At 41.9% G+C, this 19,939-nt stretch overlaps 2 protein-coding genes across 2 annotated transcripts; both read left to right on the top strand.

Annotated features, from left to right (window-relative positions):
• The first annotated feature begins 133 nt into the window (after window positions 1–133).
• On the top strand, window positions 134–10,829 carry LOC111969758 (protein shisa-4). The gene is made up of 5 exons (XM_023996005.2): window positions 134–450; window positions 2,449–2,626; window positions 8,361–8,497; window positions 8,792–8,995; window positions 9,154–10,829. The coding sequence occupies exons 1-5, from the start codon at window positions 375–377 to the stop codon at window positions 9,201–9,203; spliced, it is 645 nt and encodes a 214-aa protein (XP_023851773.1). The 5' UTR covers window positions 134–374; the 3' UTR covers window positions 9,204–10,829.
• A 1,612-nt stretch (window positions 10,830–12,441) lies between these two features.
• LOC111969756 (leiomodin-1) lies at window positions 12,442–19,615 on the top strand. Its single transcript, XM_023996001.2, has 3 exons — window positions 12,442–12,960; window positions 14,292–16,226; window positions 17,960–19,615. Exons 1-3 carry the CDS (start codon window positions 12,700–12,702, stop codon window positions 17,984–17,986), a joined length of 2,223 nt encoding a protein of 740 aa, XP_023851769.1. The 5' UTR covers window positions 12,442–12,699; the 3' UTR covers window positions 17,987–19,615.
• Window positions 19,616–19,939: the final 324 nt, after the last annotated feature.

Here is a 19,939-nt window from a genome sequence, read left to right as displayed (position 1 = left end):
AGTAATAGTCAGCTCAGCTGTCACTGAAGCCAATTAGAGGGTTATCATCCTGTGTGCTGAAGACAGCATCCTATCTTCTAAAAATGCCAGTTGGAATAATGTGCAATGTATTATTTCCACCAGGAGGCCGGGGAGGCGCTAAGGAATCTCATTGGTCTCATCTGACCCCTGGGTGAACAGCGTCACAGGCGATGTGTCATTCTACCCAGATCTTGTTGATCACTAACCTCATTCCCTCCCGTCTGTCATGTAATTCCACAACTAGAGCATGATTATAGAGATATTATTATTTGCAGCGGCGTATGGAGCAAAATAGCTGTTAAAGCTGCCAGTGTTTTTGCGCAAAAATCGACTTTTTCGTCATTTTGGACAGTATGTTCACAGTAGGCAAAATGTCCCTTATCGCTATGGCTCTGCCAGTGATGACCGTCCTCCTCTCCTCCTGGCAGGGTAAGTCTTGACGATGGTGCTTGGTTTTTCGAACAGGCCGCGGCACTACGCTACATTTCTGGATACAATTTACACGTGTTGCAAGAATGTATCCATAAATTGTAGCGGTAGACGAATCCACTAGAGACAAGGCTAATGTATCCAGATAATGCCTCAACGTTCTAAAGGGTTTCCAGACATGATGCATTTTTTTCGGCTGTGTCACCTATATGTATTATAGACCTTTATGTATGTTGTGTGTTTTATTTATTCAAGAATTTCCATGGTTGTCTCAAATGAAATGCGAAACGCACGATAGGCAAATAGTCTCACGCCTACATAGACAACAGTTATTCTGGCCTATATTTCGTAATTTTATCTCGAATAGATCTACCGTTCATTAAGTATGCGTAATGTTTATTAATCACAAAATAGTCTAACCCGTATTAGAACCCAGTGGCGTCAAAGCAATAAGTAATTGGCAGAAGTGATCAGGGGAACATCACATTTTAATTTGATTAGATACACGAAATCAAATGCTCAATCCATTGACTGTTACATTATTAATTTAATTATATTTACAGTATATTGCACTAAACGGGGACTGACCTAATTTAAATGAACATACTTTCATATGACATGGGCTCAGATTCCTTTGTAGTTGGTTCTAGTGATGGGCATTCCGAGTATTTTCGGTGAGTCGGCCTATTTGGCTCGCTTCACGTAAAAGAGCCGTCTCATTTGACTCCCGAATGGCTTTTCGTTCAAAATCGATCTAGGACCAAAGAAAAATTGCAGATCTCTAAAGTAAAGCCCAAAAAGTAGGCTACCATTATGTCAGATAGTGAAATGCGCGTTCACGTATTTTTGGGGTCCGGAGAAATGATTAGATCACCTGCATAATTTATTTTTTATTTTTAAGGAACTGCAAAAATKAGCGTGGACCAGAATGGTTCGCTCTCCTCACTATTTACTGTTTATGTAGTGAGGATTCACCCTCTTTTTAGATAATTCTAAGTTATCTGTAAGTAATCGTTGTTTTGAGCTCAAAGCAGTAGTAACTATGTAAAATGAGGGAGCCAAATGAACGGCTCTTTCACCGATGCTATTCGGTTCCCGACGTTCAAAAAAGAGCTGTTAGTTCGCGAACCAACACATCCCTAGTTGATTCATCTGTAGTCCCTTAGACCAGAAGGAAATTACATTAATGAAGCAGAAACTTCCTAGTATGGGTTGGGAGGTAGTGGGGCACCTATGCAAGTGGCATAATTACCTATAACCCTTTTATTTATTTTTATTTCACCTTTATTTAACCAGGTAGGCCAGTTGGGAACAAGTTCTCATTTACAACTGTGACCTGACTGATTACACTTGAGGCTACTCAGTGGACTTAATATATTTAGTGAGACACCAAACAGCCCATTGGCTACATCTCAACACATAATGACTGTGTAATTACACTTGGAGGTTGAAGAATGACACAGTAAAAATGTTCAGTGCTTATATGCATTAGGCTGTCCTGTAGGGCCTGATGCTATACATAGGTCAGGTGCATTCAACTCTGACCCTACGAGATCCCGAGCCTGCTGGGTGTCTGTTCTACCTGATAATTAATTGCACACACCTGGTGTACCAGGTCTAAATCAGTCCCTGATTTGAAGGGAACAAATAAAAACTGAAGAACTGGCTTCAAGGTCCAGAGTTGAGTTTGAGGGTAGAACAGAAACCGAGCAGGCTCCGGATCTCGTAGGGTCAGAGTTGAATGCACCTGACGGACATATAGCATCAGGCCCTACAGGACAGCCTAATGCATATAACCACTGAACATTCTTCAACCTCCAAGTGTAATTACAGAGTAATTATGTGTTGAGATGTAGCCAATGGGCTGTTTGGTGTCTTACTAAATATATTAAGTCCACTGAGTAGCCTCAAGTGTAATCAGCTTTCTTTTGCCTCTGTAAGTCCACCCTTCTGAATCTGGCTCTGGCTCTGTCTGTTTATGCTTGTCTGTATCTGCAGTGGGTGCCACTGATGACTGCTTGTGGTACGTGGATAAGAATGGCACGTGGCACAACGGTATCCCCTGTCCCCTGATGACCTTCTGTTGTGGGAATTGCCACAAGCGCTACTGTTGCCTGGACGGCCTCAAAAGGATCACTGAGAGGGAGCAGAAGCGCTGCGTGCTCTTCCAGTTCAGGTGTGTGTGTTTGTGTGACTGGCTCACTAAACGTCAGAGTACACATTGGTCATATTTTGCTAATTGATTACATTGCTACCCTCAGCACTATATTTCTCTCTGAGAAACCGCCCAGAAGCGGCCCTCTTCCGGGGGGGCGGAACTGATTGAATCGGCCCGGAATCGTGTGTCGGACTCGGCCCGGAATCAAAATGAATGACTGCCCAGAATCGGCCCACGTACATCGTTTCCGTCTACCTGAATTCAGCAGATTTTGCCAGCATTTTACCAGAATCCCCCCAGAAGTGGCCAGATGCTAATTTAAATTAATGTATGCAAAATTACCCGATTTTAGTCATTTTAAATATTACTACTATACATTTTATACATACAAATAAATACCCATCCACAAAAAAAAACAGTTTGTGCCAGAGGGAACACCATACACCTGGTGACCGTGTCAGCGTGCATGCATCTAGCTCACCACAGGAGTCTCTACAGCGTGATTGGACAAGGACATCCCGGCTGGCCAAACCCTCCACTAACTCGGACGACGCTGGGCCAATTGTGCGTCGCCTCATGGGTCTCCCGGGCGCAGCCGGCACGGATCTCAAACGAGCATCTGTAGRAACGCTGTTTGTACTGCGATGCAGTGTCTTAGACCGCTGCGCCACTCGGGGGGTTCCATCCACAAAGTTTTTAATGCTTATCAATTGCCTTGCACAAAATACTACACAGGACTCTTAAAGAATTTCTTTAAAATATTAATTGTATTTTCTGATCACAGAAACAATGAGGAAAATATGGAGAGAAAAAAATTATGAAATGTTAATTAGATAAAGCAACCCGTGTATTCATCTGCCAGAGAGTAGCCCCAATCGGCCCGAGCCCCAAGTAATACATTTTGGCCAGATAACTCACTCCGGAATCGGCCCAAGCTCAATCCCCGCATCCTAGCCATAAGTAATACCGCCGAAGGCGGCCCAGACCTGGGCCACATGACGTCGGCCGAGTCTGAAGCTCAGTCGAGTGCCCCGACTCTCAGCCGGAATCGGCCCACATCCAGTGTGCGAGCTGGGCATGTATCAATACAGTTTAGTGGTCACTCTGTATTCCCTCTCGGGGATTGGTGTAATGTTGAGGTAAGTGACCTTGCATCTGAGAGGACACAACACTGCAGATTTTTTTCACACCATAAAAAGCTTTCATCACTTAACACCACTGAGCACGCTGGGAGCAGTAACACCCAAATGGAGATTAGGGAGAAAATGTTGTGATTTTTCAAATGTATTTCACCATGGAGTGAAAGGAGGTACAATGGAGGTACTTCTTTTTACATTTACCCCTTTTTCTCCCCAATTTCGTGATATCCAAATGGTAGTTACAGTCTTGTCTCATCACAGCAACTCCCGTACAGACTCAGGAGAGGCGAAGGTCGAGAGCCATGCGTCCTCCGAAACATGGCCCAAACAAGCCGCACTGCTTCTTGACACAATGCCAGCTTAACCTGGAAGCCAGACACACCGATGTGTCGGAGGAAACACTGTACACCTGGCGACCGTGTCAGCATGCATGCACCCGGCCCACCACAGGAGTCGCTAGAGCGCGATGGGACAAGGACATCCCTGCCGGCCAAACCTAACCCGGATGACGCTGGGCCAGTTGTGGGCCGCCCCATGGGTCTCCCGGTCGCAGCCGGCTGTGACAGAGCCTGGACTCGAACCAGGATCTCTAGTGGCACAGCTAGCAACTGTGATGCAGTGCCTTAGACCACTGCGCCACTCGGGAGGCCTTTAACTTGTCTTTGACTCATTGTTTTTGCTTTCCGTTTGTCCTACTGAGCATGACCCAGTTTGAAAACACCGTTAAGGTGAAACAGAAGAATCCTCTGCACCTACAACTACACTGAACATAAATATAAACGCAACATGCAACAATTTCTACGATTTTGCTGAGTTACAGTTCATATAAGGAATTCAGTCAATTGAAAAAATTTATGAGGCCCTATTCTATGGATTTCGCATGACTGGGAATACAGATATGCATCTGTTGATCACAGATACAGATAGACAAGGGCATGGATCAGAAAACCAGTCAGTATCTGGTGTGACCACTATTTGCCTCATGCGGTGCGACACATCTCCTTCGCATAGAGTTGATCAGGCTGTTGGTTGTGGCTTGTGGAATGTTGTCCCAGTCCACTTCAATGGCTGTACGAAGATGCTAGATATTGGCGGGAAATGGAACACGCTGTCGTACATGTCTATCCAGAGCATCCCAAACATGCTCAATGGGTGACGTGTAGTGAGTATGCAGGCCATAGAATAACTAGCTTCCAGGAATTGTGTACAGATCCTTGCGACATGAGGCTGTGCATTATCATGCTGAAGCATGAGGTGGTGGATGAATGGCACAACAATGGGCATCAGGATCTTGTCAAGGTATTCAAATTGCCACTGAAAAATGCAATTGTGTTCATTGTCCGTAGCTTATGCCTGCCCATACCATAACCCCACCGCCACAATGGGGCACTCTCTTCACAACGATGACATCAGCAAACCGCTCGCCCACACGATGCCATACACGTGGTGTGCGGTTGTGAGGCCGGTTGGACGTACTGCCAAATTCAGTAAAACAATGTCGGAGGCGGTTTATGGTAGAGCAATTAACATCCAATTGGTCGACATTCCCTCAGAGCTGCACATTTTAGAGTGGCCTTTTAGTGTCCCCAGCACAAGGTGCAGCTGTGTAATGATCATGCTGTTTTAATCAGCTTCTTTACATGCCATACCTGTCAGGTGGATGTATTATCTTGGCAAAGGAGAAATGCTCACTAACAGGGATGTAAACAAATTTGTGTGCACAATTTGAGAGAAGTAAGCTTTTTGTGCGTATGGAACATTTCTGGGATATTTTATTTTAGCTCATGAAGCATATGACCAACATTTTACATGTTGCATTTATATTTTTGTTCAGTGTATGTTACGGGAGGTCAGGGATCTGGCAGTGTGGTGCCAGTACAACAACTTCTCCCTCAACATCATCAAGACAAAGGAACTGATCATGGACTACAGGAAAGGGAGGGCCGAGCATTCCCCCATTCACATCGGCAGGGCTGTAGTGCAGCAGATCGAGAGCTTGAAGTTCCTCGGTGTCCACATCACTAAGGATCTACCATGGTCCAAACACACCAACACAGTCGTGATGAGGGCATGACAACGCCTCTTCCCCCTCAGCATGTTAAAATGATTTGGCATGGGCCCTCAGATCCTCAAATTATACAGCTGCACATTTGAGAGCATCTTGACTGGCTGCATCAACGCTTGGCATGGACTCTGCTTGGCATCCGACCRCAAGGCGCTACAGAGGGTGCAAAAAGTCTGAACCAAGAGAACCCTGTACACCCTCCCCTCCCCCCAGCGATGAGACTAAATAGTTAGTCTGGATAGCAATTTGGTTAACTATTTTACTATTTGCATTGACCCTTTTTGCACTAACTTTTTTGACTCATCACATATGCTGCTGCTACTGTTAATTATCAATCCTGTTACCTAGTCACTCTATTCCTAGTTATATGTACAGTTGAAGTCGGAAGTTTACATACACTTAGGATGGAGTCATTAAAACTCGTTTTTCAACCACTCCACAAATTTCTTGTTAACAAACTATAATTTTGGCAAGTCGGTTAGGACATCTACTTTGTGCATGACACAAGTAATTTTTCCAACAATTGTTTAGAGACAGATTATTTCACTGTATCACAATTCCAGTGGGCCAGAAGTTTACATACACTAAGTTGACTGTGCCTTTAAACAGATTGGAAAATTCCAGAAAACGATGACATGGCTTTAGAAGCTTCTGATAGGCTAATTGACATAATTTGAGTCAATTGGAGGTGTACCTGTGGATGTATTTCAAGGCCTACCTTCAAACGCAGTGCCTCTTGGCTTGACATCATGGGAAAATCAAAAGAAATCAGCCAAAGACCTCAGAAAAACAATGTAGACCTCCACAAGGGAGCAGTTTCAAACGCCTGAAGGTACAACGTTCATCTGTACAAACAATAGTACGCAAGTATAAACACCATGGGACCACGCAGCCGTCATATCGCTCAGGAAGCTGACACGTTCTGTCTCCTAGAAATTAACGTACTTTGGTGTGAAAAGTGCAAATCAATCCCAGAACAACAGCAAAGGACCTTGTGAAGATGCTGGAGGAAACTGGTACAAAAGTATCTATATCCACAGTAAAAACGAGTCCTATATCGACATAACCTGAAAGGCCGCTCAGTAAGGAAGAAGCCACTGCTCCAAACCGCCATAAAAAAAACAGACTACGGTTTGCAACTGCACATGGGGACAAAGATCGTACTTTTTGGAGAAATGTCCTCTGGTCTGATGAAACAAAAATATAACTGTTTGGCCATAATGATCATTGTTATCTTTAGAGGAAATAGGGGGAAGCTTGCAAGCCGAAGAACATCATCCCAACCGTGAAGCACGTGGGTGGCAGCATCATGTTGTGAGGGTGCTTTGCTGCAGGAGGGACTGGTGCACTTCACAAAATAGATGGCATCATGAAGAAGGAAGATTATGTGGATATATTGAAGCAACATCTCAAGACATCAGTCAGGAAGTTAAAGCTTGGTCGCAAATGGGTCTTCCAAATGAACAATGACCCCAAGCATACTTCCAAAGTTGTGGCAAAATGGCTTAAGGACAACAATGTCAAGGTATTGAAGTGGCCATCACAAAGCCCTGACCTCAATCCTATAGAAAATTTGTGGGCAGAACTGAAAAAGCGTGTGCGAGCAAGGAGGCCTACAAACCTGACTCAGTTAGACCATCTCTGTCAGGAGGAATGGGCCAAAATTCACCCAACTTATTGTGGGAAGCTTGTGGAAGGCTACCTGAAACGTTTGACCCAAGTTAAACAATTTAAAGGCAATGCTACCAAATAGTAATTGAGTGTATGTAAACTTCTGACCCACTGGGAATGTGATGAAAGAAATAAAAGCTGAAATAAATCATTCTCTACTTTTATTCTGACATTTCACATTCTTAAAATAAACTGGTGATCCTGACTGACCTAAGACAGGGAATTTTTACTAGGATTAAATGTCAGGAATTGTGAAAAGCTGAGTTTAAATGTATTTGGCTAAGGTGTATGTAAACTTCCGACTTCAACTGTACATATCTACCTTAATTACATCATACCCCTGCACATCGACTCGATACTGGTACCCCGTACCAAGTTATCGTTACTCATTGTGTTTTATTAATTGTATTATTACCTGTTATTACTTTTCTATTATTTCTCTATTTTCTTTCTCCATTGTTGGAACGGGCCCTTAAGTAAGCATTTCACTGTTAGCCTACACCTGTTTACGAATCATGTGACAAATACAATTCATAACGCTTCTCATCTTAAGAGTGCTGATCTAGGATCAGTCACCTCTGACCACATGTCATCGTATTCATTATGATCTAAAAGGTCAAACTGATACTAGAACAGCACCCCTATACTATGAGACGCTTTGTGAATAGCTGAGCTGAGGCAGAGATGGGACTGGACAGCTGTTTATGAACCCTGGAACTGTGGGCTCGCAGGGTAACTCTGTGGATGAAACAGTTGGTAATTGCTATATTGATACTTTTGCACTTAATGTTAGAGTGAAGTAGATCATGTGTTGATATTACTCTGTGGAAGCTTTTAGATAGAGTCTGAGGTGTCTTCCTCTCCCGTCCTCTCCTAGCCCTACCACCATCGCTGGTATTGCTTCGTCCATCTTGCTCTTCGTGGCTATCATTGCTACCATGGTGTGCTGCTTCATGTGTTCCTGCTGTTACCTTTACCAGCAACGGCAGCAGCGTGGCAGGACTCCCTATGACGGTACCATGATGGATTTTTGTTAACAGAATGTGTTAATATGATAGATGATGTGCGTATATAATGTGGTGTTTTTTGGCAAAAGTGTCATTTTGGAATTGCAGTTGGGAAGGGTTTTAAGTCTGCCTGCTTTTGAATGTAATAATGTCAGACGAAGTTATAATGTGAAAAGAATTTGGGACTTTTTAAAACGGCGAAAATTGAGGTGGCGATTCATTGAATTAGTGCGATCATCACAGTATACTGTATTTCCGTATTGACTCAATGATAAGGAAGCTCTGTATGCTTCAACCTCAGCCCAGCACATCCCAATGGCCAGCTACCCTGTGGAGCCCATGTATGACGCTTACGGCAAGCCGCTGGTGATGGGACATCCTGATTATCAGCACCCTGGTTACCCAATGGCACCTCAGTATTCTGGCATGCCCCAGCCATACCCCATGATGCAACCTGGGCCGTTCCCCCCGTACCCCATGGCAGACCCTGGCTACCCTCAGGGAGGTAAGAGGACAACCTGAAACACCTTTATTATCACCACTGAGTGATGTGATTTGTAGACTAATGTAATATCAATGTCTGAAGAGTAAACAAAATCATGTAGCACATTTTTAGAAAAAGCCAGATATTGTAATCCAAGCTTTTACTGTTGTGTGTTTCAGCACCCCCTCCTTACTCCCCGCCACAGTACACTCCCCACCCCGGTCACTGATGGGATGAAAGCAAGTACTGTACATGGAGAGGAGAAACAAAGTATGGACTGCGTCAAGAAGAGAAGGCGACCACAAGAAGGCAACCATGGCTCCGGCTCTCCTAGCGGTTGCCCAGTGAAAGATAACCAGAGGCACTTTATTGTCCTTTATTTTCTACATCCTTTAAAGGAACAGAGCAATGCTGAGTTGGGTTCTCCTGTCTGTCCTGACACTGAACTTGATTCCCACTGACAGTCTAATGTGGAAAATGTCACACCATTCCGAGTGAGGTAACCAACCTGCATCCTTCATCCATGCACTTACTCTGACATCTATATCCCTCGCAATTAGTGTAACCCAAAACCACATTCTTCAAGGTCACATGCTTTGTTTGACATTAATTCTCTGCTTAAGACATTTGACTTGAGGAATGGTGAACATCTGTTTTCACATGTTTGCTTGGCTTTAATCCGGTAGTGGACAGAGCGAGGGTCATACCTGCAGATAACAGGGTGTGTGTGAGAGCTGGTTGACTCTTATCTGTTGTATAAAAGTCAGAATGCTCAGAAGAGTTGACGGCTCCTCTCGCTCTGTCGGACCCCTTTAGTCAGCTCTCCATGGGGATTTATTTGTTATCTCATGCTCAGCTTGTCTTCTGTAATCGATTAACATTTACTTTATGTATATTAGAATGTCAGTTAGACAGTACATGTTCTGCTACATCCCAATGTGTCATGGTACTCAGTTGTCAGAAATGCGTTGATTTATTAGTGGAATCAGTGTAAATGTTAATTTTCAGTAAAATATCCAGCCAATATTTAACTTAAATAACAAATCTGAGCCTTGTGTCATCGTGAATTCAAGAAACTATTTCAAGACATATTTTGTAAACAATATTTTAACATGTCTTATTATTGTTGTAACAGACACACCTTTTTAGAAATGTTTGACCATGAAATGCTTCGAGCATTTCCTTACATTGTTTTATTTATGGCTATGATCTTTTTCTCTGAGCCATTGTTGTGCACCTTGTAGGATGTTTGAACTGTACAGTAGAGCCTGACGTGTTGAGCATGTTGTACAGTTTACTATGAGTGACCACTGAAAGGCTCGTCCCAGGTCAAATGTGTTGGATAAGGTGACATTCTATTTTACCCACCCTGAGATTCTTAATAGATTTTTCTATTGAATAATATTGAGAATTTTAGCATATTTGTTCAGAGAGGAATGATGAAGCAATCATGCAATAGATATACAGATTCTTCTTGGCCAGCCAGTGTTTAAAAGTGTCAATGTAAAACAGTGACATACTCTTATTTATAAACCCTATTGATATTTTATTATTTGAATTGGATTACTGTAATATTTATTGTCAACATGTAAAGTGTACATACCTTGGTGAGAGAACGTTTGAACTGTTTAGAATTTCTGCCTACATTTGACCTAGAATGTGATGAGATCTTCACCTAAGTCCTACTAATAGATCAAGTTGACCCTGATTTTAAACAAATAACACAAAAACAGTTGTACCCTTTCATTTCTTTATTGAGAAAATTKATCCAACATTACATTTCTTTGTTGGAAAAAGTACGTGAACCTCTAGATGAATCATCTTAATTAAGTGTATTAAAGTAGTCTAARGTTGAGTGTTTGGTCCCATATTCCTAGCATGCAATGACTACATCAAGTTTGTGACTTTATAAACTCCTGGGATGCATTTGCAGTTTGTTTTGAAAGTGTTTGGGGTTTTGTTTTGCCCAACAGAAACGGAATGGCTTGCCGTTTTGGAATCACTTTTATTTGAGGTAAGAATAGAGCATGTTTTTGAACATTTCCACATTCATGTGGATGCTACCATGATGATGGATAATCATGAATAGATCATGAGTGATGTTAAGTGAGAAGGTTACAAACATCTTATCTACTCAATTAAAAATACCATTACTCCAGTCATCATTCCCCATTCGGTTACTATTGGGAAGAACATCATCCAAAACCCGACAAAAACAAACTGCAAATGCATCCAGAGTTTTTGTAGAGTCACAAGCTTGATGTAGTCATTACATGCTAGGAATCTGGGACCAAATACWATACTTTTGACTACTTTAATACAATAAATACAGATGATTAATCTCGAGGTTCACATACGTTTTCGAACAAAGAAATTGAATGTTGGATCAATTGTCTCAATAAAGAAATGTAAAAGTACAATTGTTTTTGTATTTGTTTAAACATGTTCACATCTATTATGATATTTTAGGTAAAAATGTATGCAGAAATACAGAAAATCCTAAAGGGTTCACAAGCACATAATTGAAAAACGTTCTAAATTTTGAATGCAATTATTTTTTGGTGTACATTTTACCAGAGCGTAAATCACATCTGTTACTAGTTTGAACAGTTCCCAGTTCTTACTTGTTGGTTGTCTGTTGTTTAATGGATGGTAAGACATTGTAATACAATAAGTGCTATGTTTTTTTTCTTTCGAATAACATAAATTATAACTTTGAAATGTAAAATGCAGCAGACTACTGTCGTGTATTGCATGGTACGCTTTCAAATAGTTAACAGACAAACAACCCTTTTGATTTGTCGCCTTGGAATCAATGATATCATTACCGTGAGTGTGTGAAACTTTAGTTTATTAGGAGACGTTTGGGTGATGACGCCCTCTTAGAGGTGGATTCTGAATCTAGTTGGAAGGCAGAAAAGTAAGTATTGGCTTTCAATCATTCAATCACCCAGTCAATTTATAATTGAATGAATCAAATTGCGGAGGCTATGATAGTAATGCAATTTTACTACAGCATTTTGACCACTAGATGTCCTTAAAATTGATACTTTGCAGCCAAGTGAAAAATCTGTTCTACATTCAAAAATATAATTGTAAACTATGTGCTATGAACACAATGTTGCCACAATTTTCTCACATATTTTGTAGTCCTTAGCTTGTTATTAGTTATTAGCTCATTCAACTATGTCATAAAACACCTCWATAGAATAGACACATCTTCAAAGACTACAAATTCAACTTTCATTGTTTTTTGATTTTTTTCATTGTGTTCATTGAACACCAAACCCTCTTGAACTAATGCTGTAATCATGAAAGAGGAAGTAGCACTGTGTTATACCATGCTTTGGCATTTCTGGTAAACTCAGCCCTTCCCATTGCCTTTAAAGGACTATGTACCCTGCACTAAATATGGACATGCAGTTTCAAAGGATTTCAAAGAATGTCCCAGCCTTTCAGACCAACTTTCATGATAGACTAACACACTCCATACTGGTACCCCGACTGCAAGACCAGTCTCAAGTCCTCCCTCTTAGCACCAGGATTGAGGCCTCTGGTGGCTTCTCAGTGAGAGGGACACCACCTTCGGCCCATGGGGAGATTCTGCAGGCTCCTACACTAGGAAAGCACACTTTTCTAAAGGAGATACCATACAACTTGTAGGCTACAAACCGTTTTCATCTGTTCCGCTGTGAGGGTGTTTTCTTCTCCAGCCAGAGGCGACCATGTCCAGGAGGAAGGTGAGGGGACTGACGCGGACAGGGCGGCAGGTGAGCGAGGACCCTGACCTGGATGTCCTTTTGTCCAACCTKTCCCCTGAGCAGATTGAGGAGCTGGAGAAGGAGGTATTGGTGGCCCCCAACCTGGATCCCAATGAGGAAAGAGCCATAGAGCAGCCTGCCACTAATACTGTCCGGGACCGGGATGCTAAGCTGGACAGCCGGGAGCGTCCGGGGAAGCTCAGCCAAAAGGAACAGTCTATTGAGGTATGATTACTAAACATCGAGTCATACAGTGGAACTCCCCCACAGTTCATGTTTATTATGTGTGAGACAGAGTTGGTCTGAAGTCCACCTTGTGAGATGTTTTACTGACACAATCTGCCACCTTAATTGTTTATCCTATGTTTTTCTACCCGGTTTATCACTTACCCGCCTCTTTTGTTAGGGTATGTTTAATCTCAGGGATACTGACAAAAGTGATAGTGGTGGAAGTTAATCACGTCCTCTCAGACAGACATCAGCTCCACCCGTTTCACTTATTTACTCTTATACGGTAATAAGCCTCATTTTGGTCAATAGGACTGGCTGTTGGAAACCAAATAAACAAATTACAATTCAAAAATGTCTAAAAGATAGTTCATTTACGTTAGTGTTCCTTAAACAGGTATTTTAATGGTACTTCTGAAATGTATTCCCCTGCCAACTGGATGTCAGAAAAGGTTCCAGTAGTTCATAAACTGTGCTCCGCTGCTGTTAGTTCTTATGGCAGGGAAAACACTATTGTATACCTTTCACATTCTTCGCACAAGTCCCCTTTGGTAAACAGAGAAAATGCTTAAAGATACAGTCATCAAAACAATATTGTGCACAGTGTCACCTGATTTTTGTATAGCTTTGTAGTTTATAGGTCAAAGCTGAGTTTTAGTTTGTTTTTAGTTGACAGCTTTTTGACGTAGGGCCCACCAGGTAGGGTAAAACAGAGCCAGGAGATAGCTTTTGGATGTGTATAAAGAAGAGCACTTCAAATGATGGATCCGGGGCCCTGTGGAGCTTCTTAATCCCGGCATGATGGAATTCCTTGGTTGATTGCTCCTATGCTGCTCAATGCCTTTTAAGGAAACATCTGCCAGGGCCGCAGCCTCGAGCAAACAAAACAGATGGAGCAAGGCTCACAAATCAAACACTTAGAGTAGCTGCTCCGCAAATGTATTTCTGCACTATTAACAGACTCCCCCATGCACACTGTAAACACACGCTATCTAACGTCAAGTTTACATTACACACTGTGGTCTTATATCATAGCGTATGTCGTACTGTGCTCTCCGTGCCAACAAGTTACGCTTCGTACATAGACAAGTTGAGTACAAACAAAGACTATGATTAGTCATGTTGATAGGGCTGTTGGTGGTCATGCAGTGATGACCATAACAGGCAAGGCACATTACGACTGAGAACACATCATTCTAATTGGATTTGACAGTAGAAAACTATTACTGTTTAGATTCTTGCGTAGATTATTGAAAGTCATGTAAGTGTATGCTTTTCAGATTCACTTAATGTGGAAATGTCCCTATGTAATGTTTCTTCTCCTGCAGGGGGAACCCAAGAAGGAGAGCCGGAAACAAGAGTACCTGAGGACGATGGGCCTGAGTCAGGAGGGGAAAGAAGGAAGGGGTATCAGAAGGCAATCAAGTATCACAACAGAACGAGAGAACAAGATGGAGGAGAGAAATAACAAAAGACCAAACAGCACGAAAGAGGACAGAGTCAGCCTGTCCAATAGATATAGGAGAGAGGAGAGCAAAGACAAAGAAGTAAAAGAGACCTCTAGAGAAAGATTCAGGAGAGAAGAGAGTAAAGACGCTGAAGTGAAAGATACAACTAGAGACAGATCCAGGAGAGAGGAAAGTAAAGACAGTGATGTAAAGGATACAACTCGAGAAAAATACAGGAGAGGGGAGAAAAGGGACAGTGATGTTAAAGAAACGGCCAGAGACAGATTCAGGAGACAGGAGAGTAGAGACAGTTTAGAGAAAGAGGACGCCAAAGAAAGAGAGAGAAATGAGGATAACAAGCTTATGGAGAAAAGAGACAAGAGGTTGAGCACCAGTAATAAGACAAAGGAAATGATCTCCAAGTTACAAGAGAAAAATGAAAAAGAGGAGATCAAGGAGAAAGAAAGAAAAGAGGATATGAAAAAAAGAGACGAGAACAAGACAAGGGGACTTGTGTCAAGGTTTGTGGAGAAGCAAAGTCGGGTTGAAGAGAGTAAAACAGACGATAAAAAAAACAGAGTGGAAGAGAAGGACAAGCCAGGGAAGGACAAGTCTGACTTGAAACTTGAGAGACAAAAGTCGCCAACAGAGAAGGAGAGCGGAAGTGAGAAGCAAGAGGAGAAGGAAGATCCTAAGGAGAAAGCGAAAGAAGATGGTAAGGAGAATAAGAAAGATGTGGGGTTAAAACGCAAGGAAAGTATAAAAGAGAAAGATAGGAGGAGTATTAGAGACAAGGAAAGAGAAGAGAAAGGGGAAACAGAGGAGAAAACGGGAAAAGATGCAAACGAAGGACTAAAACCCAGCAAGGGTGAGGAACAACGTGGGAACTGTGTGACGAACAAGAGCACACCTAGCAAGACCAAAGTAGAGGAGGAAGAAGACGAGGACTCCAGCATGTTCAGCGACCTCATAGAGCAAGTTTGCAGCAACAACCCCACCATGACAGAGCTCAACGTAAACAACTCGGAGGTCATCAAGGCTAAAACACTCATCCAGTTTGCAGAGGCCTTGAATAAAAACACACACATTAAGACTTTTGCCCTGGCCAACTGCCGTGCTGATGACCACGTGGCCTACGCCATTGCGGGCACCTTACGCACCAATACATCTATCACAAGCATCAACCTGGATTCCAACCTTCTCACCCCCAAGGGTATTATGGCCCTGATCCAGGCCTTGCAGAAAAACACCACACTCACCGAACTGCGCTTCCACAACCAGAGACACATCTGCGGAGGCAAGACAGAGATGGAGATGACCAAGATACTGAAAGACAACACCACCCTCCTGAAGCTGGGCTACGGCTTTGAGCTGGCCGGCCCACGCATGACCATGACCAACATCCTGAGCCGCAACATGGACAAGCAGCGACAGCGACGCCTACAGGAGCAGAAGCTGGCCCAGGCCAATGGTGAGAAGAAAGGGATGCTGGAGGTGCCCAAGACTGCTGGGGGATTCCTCAGGGTTTCCCCCAAGGCTTCCCCTAAACCCTCCCCACACCCCTCACCAATGCCCTCCCCGAAGTTGACTCAAAAAAGAGGACCAGGAGGGGGACCTCCTCCACCCCCTCCTCCTGGGGGCCCACCTCCACCTCCACCTCCACCCCCCATGCTGGACATAGACTCCCTGCGAAACTCCCTGACGCCCGCATCACAGAGGAAGATGGATGATAAGGCCAACAAAACAGGTGGTACGAACTCTAGGGACCAACTGCTGGACTCCATTAGGAATGCCAATATGAAGATACTGAAGAAGGTAAGATGGGGCAAAGATCAATTGCTGATAGACATTGAAAGAGTTAGGGTTGGCAGGGAGGCTCAGTCACAGATTGTAACACATTTATACGTAACTTCAGAAAGTATTCACACACCTCTTGACTTTTTCCACATTTTGTTGTGTTACAGCCTGAATTTAAAATGGATTACATTTAGATTTTGTGGCACTGATCTACACACAATACCCCATAATGCCAAAGTGGAATTTTGTTTGTAGAAATGTTTTAGAAATGAATAAAAAATATAAAGCTGAAATGTCTTGAGTCAATAAGTGTCCAACCCCTTTGTTATGGCATGCCTAAATACGTTTAAGAGTAAAGATGTGCTTAACAAATTCCATAATAAGTTGCATGGACTCATTCCGTGTTCAATAATAGTGTTTAACATGATTTTTGAATAACTACCCATCTCTGTATCCCACACATATCTGTAAGGTCCCTCAATCGAGTAGTGATTTTCAAGCACAGATTTAACCACAAAGACTAGGGAGGTTTTTCAATGCCTCACGAAGAAGGGCGCTGATTGGTAGATGTGTAAATAATTCTATAGCAGATGCTGAATATCTCTTTGAGCATGATGAAGTTATTCATTAGGATTTGGATGGTGTATCAATACATCCAGTCACTACAAAGATACAGGCATCCTTCCTAACTCAGTTGCCGGAGAGGAAGATGACTTCTCAGGGATTTCACCATGAGGCCAATGGTGATTTTAAAACAGTTTCAGAGTTTAATGGTTGTGTTATGAGAAAACTGAGGATGGATCAACAACAACATAGTTACTCCACAATACTAACCTAAATAACAGGGTGAAAAGAAGGCAGCCTGTACAGAATAAAATTATTCCAAAACATGCATTCTGTTTGCAACAAAGCACTTAGGTAATTCTGCAAAGAATATGGCAAAGAAATTACTTTTTTTTTCTCCTGATTACAAAGCATTATGTTTGGGGCAAATCCAACACAACACATCACTGAGTACGACTCTTAATATTGTCAAGCATGGTGGTGGCTGCATCATGTTATGGGTATGCTTGCCATCGGCAAGGACTCGGGAGTTGTGGGGGAAAATAAACAGAATACAGCTATAAGCACAGGCAAAATCTTAGAGGAAAACCTGGTTCAGTCGGCTTTCCAACAGACACTGGGAGAATAATTCATATTTCAGCAGGACAATAACCTAAAACACAAGGCCAAAGCTACACTGGCGTTGCTTACCAAGACGACATTGAATGTTCTTGAGTGGCCTAGTTACAGTTTTGACTTAAATCTGCTTTGAAAATCTATGGCAAGACTTGACAATGGCTGTCTAGCAATGATCAACAATCAATTTGACAGAGCTAGAAGATTTTTTTAAAGAATAATGTTCAAATATTGTACAATCCAGGTGTGCAAAGCTCTTAGAGACTTACCGAAAAAGACTCACTGATGTAATCACCGACAAAGGTGTTTCTACTAACTATTGACTCAGAGGTGTAAATACTTATGTAAATTAGTTCCATTTTCAATTAATCTGCTAAAATATCTAAAAACATGTTTTCCCTTTGTCAGTATGGGATATTGTGTGTAGATCGGTGAGAAAAAAATCTGTTTAATCCATTTTGAATTCGGTCTGTAACACAACAAAATGTGGAATAAGTCAAGGGGTACGAATACTTTCTGAAGGCACTGTATATGCATACAGTATCCATACACTCTCCCCTCTCTTCCTACAGGTTGCGGTACCAAAGCTGTTGCAGTAATCCCCTGGCATGGAGAGTGAAAGCCAAGGAAGAGGAAGGACATAGATCTCACAGGGGATCGAAACTCCAACACATCCCACGCACAGACTGACACCCAGTCTTACCACTGTGCTGCGGGATGGATAAGGCAGGCAAGCAGAGAGTGAAAATTGAGATTTCTATTGGATGTACAGCCTTCACTGTGCCACGAGTTCTCTCCTCAAACTTAACACTGGACCGCAGGGACCCCGTGGAGGGAGAAGAGGGCAGAGTTTTGCAGGAGGATGTGCCCTGAGGTCCTAGTTGTCTGCCTTTGTCTGTGTTGATGCTTTGCCTGTCATTTGCACTAGATTATGAAGCAGTTCATACGGTATGTTGACAAAAGCATATGATGTGTATGATGTGGTGGCGTGTAAAATTCTATAAAAAAAAGATATATACAAAACTACTTTAACATTCATTGAAATATTGGATGGTAATTTGACATTTTATTTATTTGTGGAGGGAATCACTTGGAATTTTGCCCAAACTGCTGATTCTCCATGGCATATTATCAGGGAATTAAAATGGGGTTAGATTTCAGCAATTCACAGGGGGAGAAAGGGTGGTTTGTAATGTGTGTCATTGCCAAATCTCAAGACTGACATCTCAGGCAAAGTTTTACACATAAAAAGCAACCTAGAATCCCAGTCTTCTTAGAAAGACTCAGGAAGGAAGTTAAGTTTTGGGGGGATTTAAGTATGGTCAACCTTTAAGTACTAACAAAGTTATGCAACAACGTTTAGTAATAGCAATGTTATTTATAAATATATGTTCATACATTTTGCTCAAAGTGCAAAAAATAATGATTCTAACATAGAAAAAAATTAGAATGTCAAAAGCAAAGAAAACAAATCACAGAATACTATTTCCAGTGACAACAATGCAAACATATTCCAGGCTAGATGTCTTACTACTAGTCAAGTCTTACTACTAAAGATTTTAAAACAGTTTATTTTATTACCATGGCAGAGCAAAATGAATGTCTCTTTCAGTGTGATGACATTGTACAGAGCGGTTTGCCACTCTAAAAGTGACTATTGACTATTGTATGCATAATGTGGTTTCTGTTTCATTTAATACTTCATTAAGTTACAGAGCCTATAAAAAAGTACTGGTATGTTTGCAATTAAAAGTGTAATATAATACACTTTATTATAATAACTTCATAATCAAGTACATCTTTTAAAAAAAATAACACGTAGATACAGGATGGAGACATATCTGTCCATTATTTGATGGTAGGCTAATACAGTACAGTAGGTAACTGATACATTTACTGTATTTTGTTGTGTTGTTTAACCTGTACTGTAATGTTTAACCTGTACATACAATATTTTCCTTTCAGGTGGACATTTCCCCAGTTTTCAATGTAATATATCTTAATAATACAATTTCTACTGCTTGAGAAATATTAAGTTGTCTATGTCAGTCTGTCTATTGATTGGTTGACGGAATCAGAAATCAGAAATCATTTCCAATATCTATATAAGGTATGTTGTCTCAGTAGAGCCCTGTAAGGACATTTTGTGACCAAATGGACAATTCTGTGTGCCACGCCAAGTATAAGATGTCAAATAGATCATAATAAAAGGTTTGTGTGTACACACACAGAGCAATGAAGTGTACCTTAGCAAAGCTAATGATCTAATGCACTGTTGTGTCTGTATTTCAATCTGATTTCCATTTCTGCACACGTCTGGCCGACAACACTAAATGGAATGTGACCTTTAGTGAGAAGAGTGAGTATACACGGTTTCCAACAGATTCACACCTACAAGATCATATCCTTCACACAACCGACAAAAGAGAGTGGACTTAACTGTCTACTTCTAGTGGTGAATATGTGTTATCATGTTTTGACAACATCTGACACTGGGGGTTGAGAGGGATAGCGACAGGCCAGTTTACGTCTCGACTGCTCGGCCTAAACCT

The sequence above is a fragment of the Salvelinus sp. IW2-2015 genome, linkage group LG11 (assembly GCF_002910315.2).
Source record: "Salvelinus sp. IW2-2015 linkage group LG11, ASM291031v2, whole genome shotgun sequence".
Taxonomy (NCBI): Eukaryota; Metazoa; Chordata; class Actinopteri; order Salmoniformes; family Salmonidae; genus Salvelinus; species Salvelinus sp. IW2-2015.
Note: the sequence above shows the minus strand (reverse complement) of the source record. Positions and strands in the feature narration are given on the sequence as shown.

Excerpts from the sequence above, each read along its gene's own strand:
- LOC111969758 (XM_023996005.2), top strand. The coding sequence starts at position 375 with ATGTTCACAGTAGGCAAAATGTCCCTTATCGCTATGGCTCTGCCAGTG. Across the intron at positions 2,627-8,360 it reads TGCGTGCTCTTCCAGTTCAG|CCCTACCACCATCGCTGGTA; the intron begins GTGTGTGTGTTT and ends GTCCTCTCCTAG. Across the intron at positions 8,498-8,791 it reads TGGCAGGACTCCCTATGACG|CCCAGCACATCCCAATGGCC; the intron begins GTACCATGATGG and ends CTTCAACCTCAG.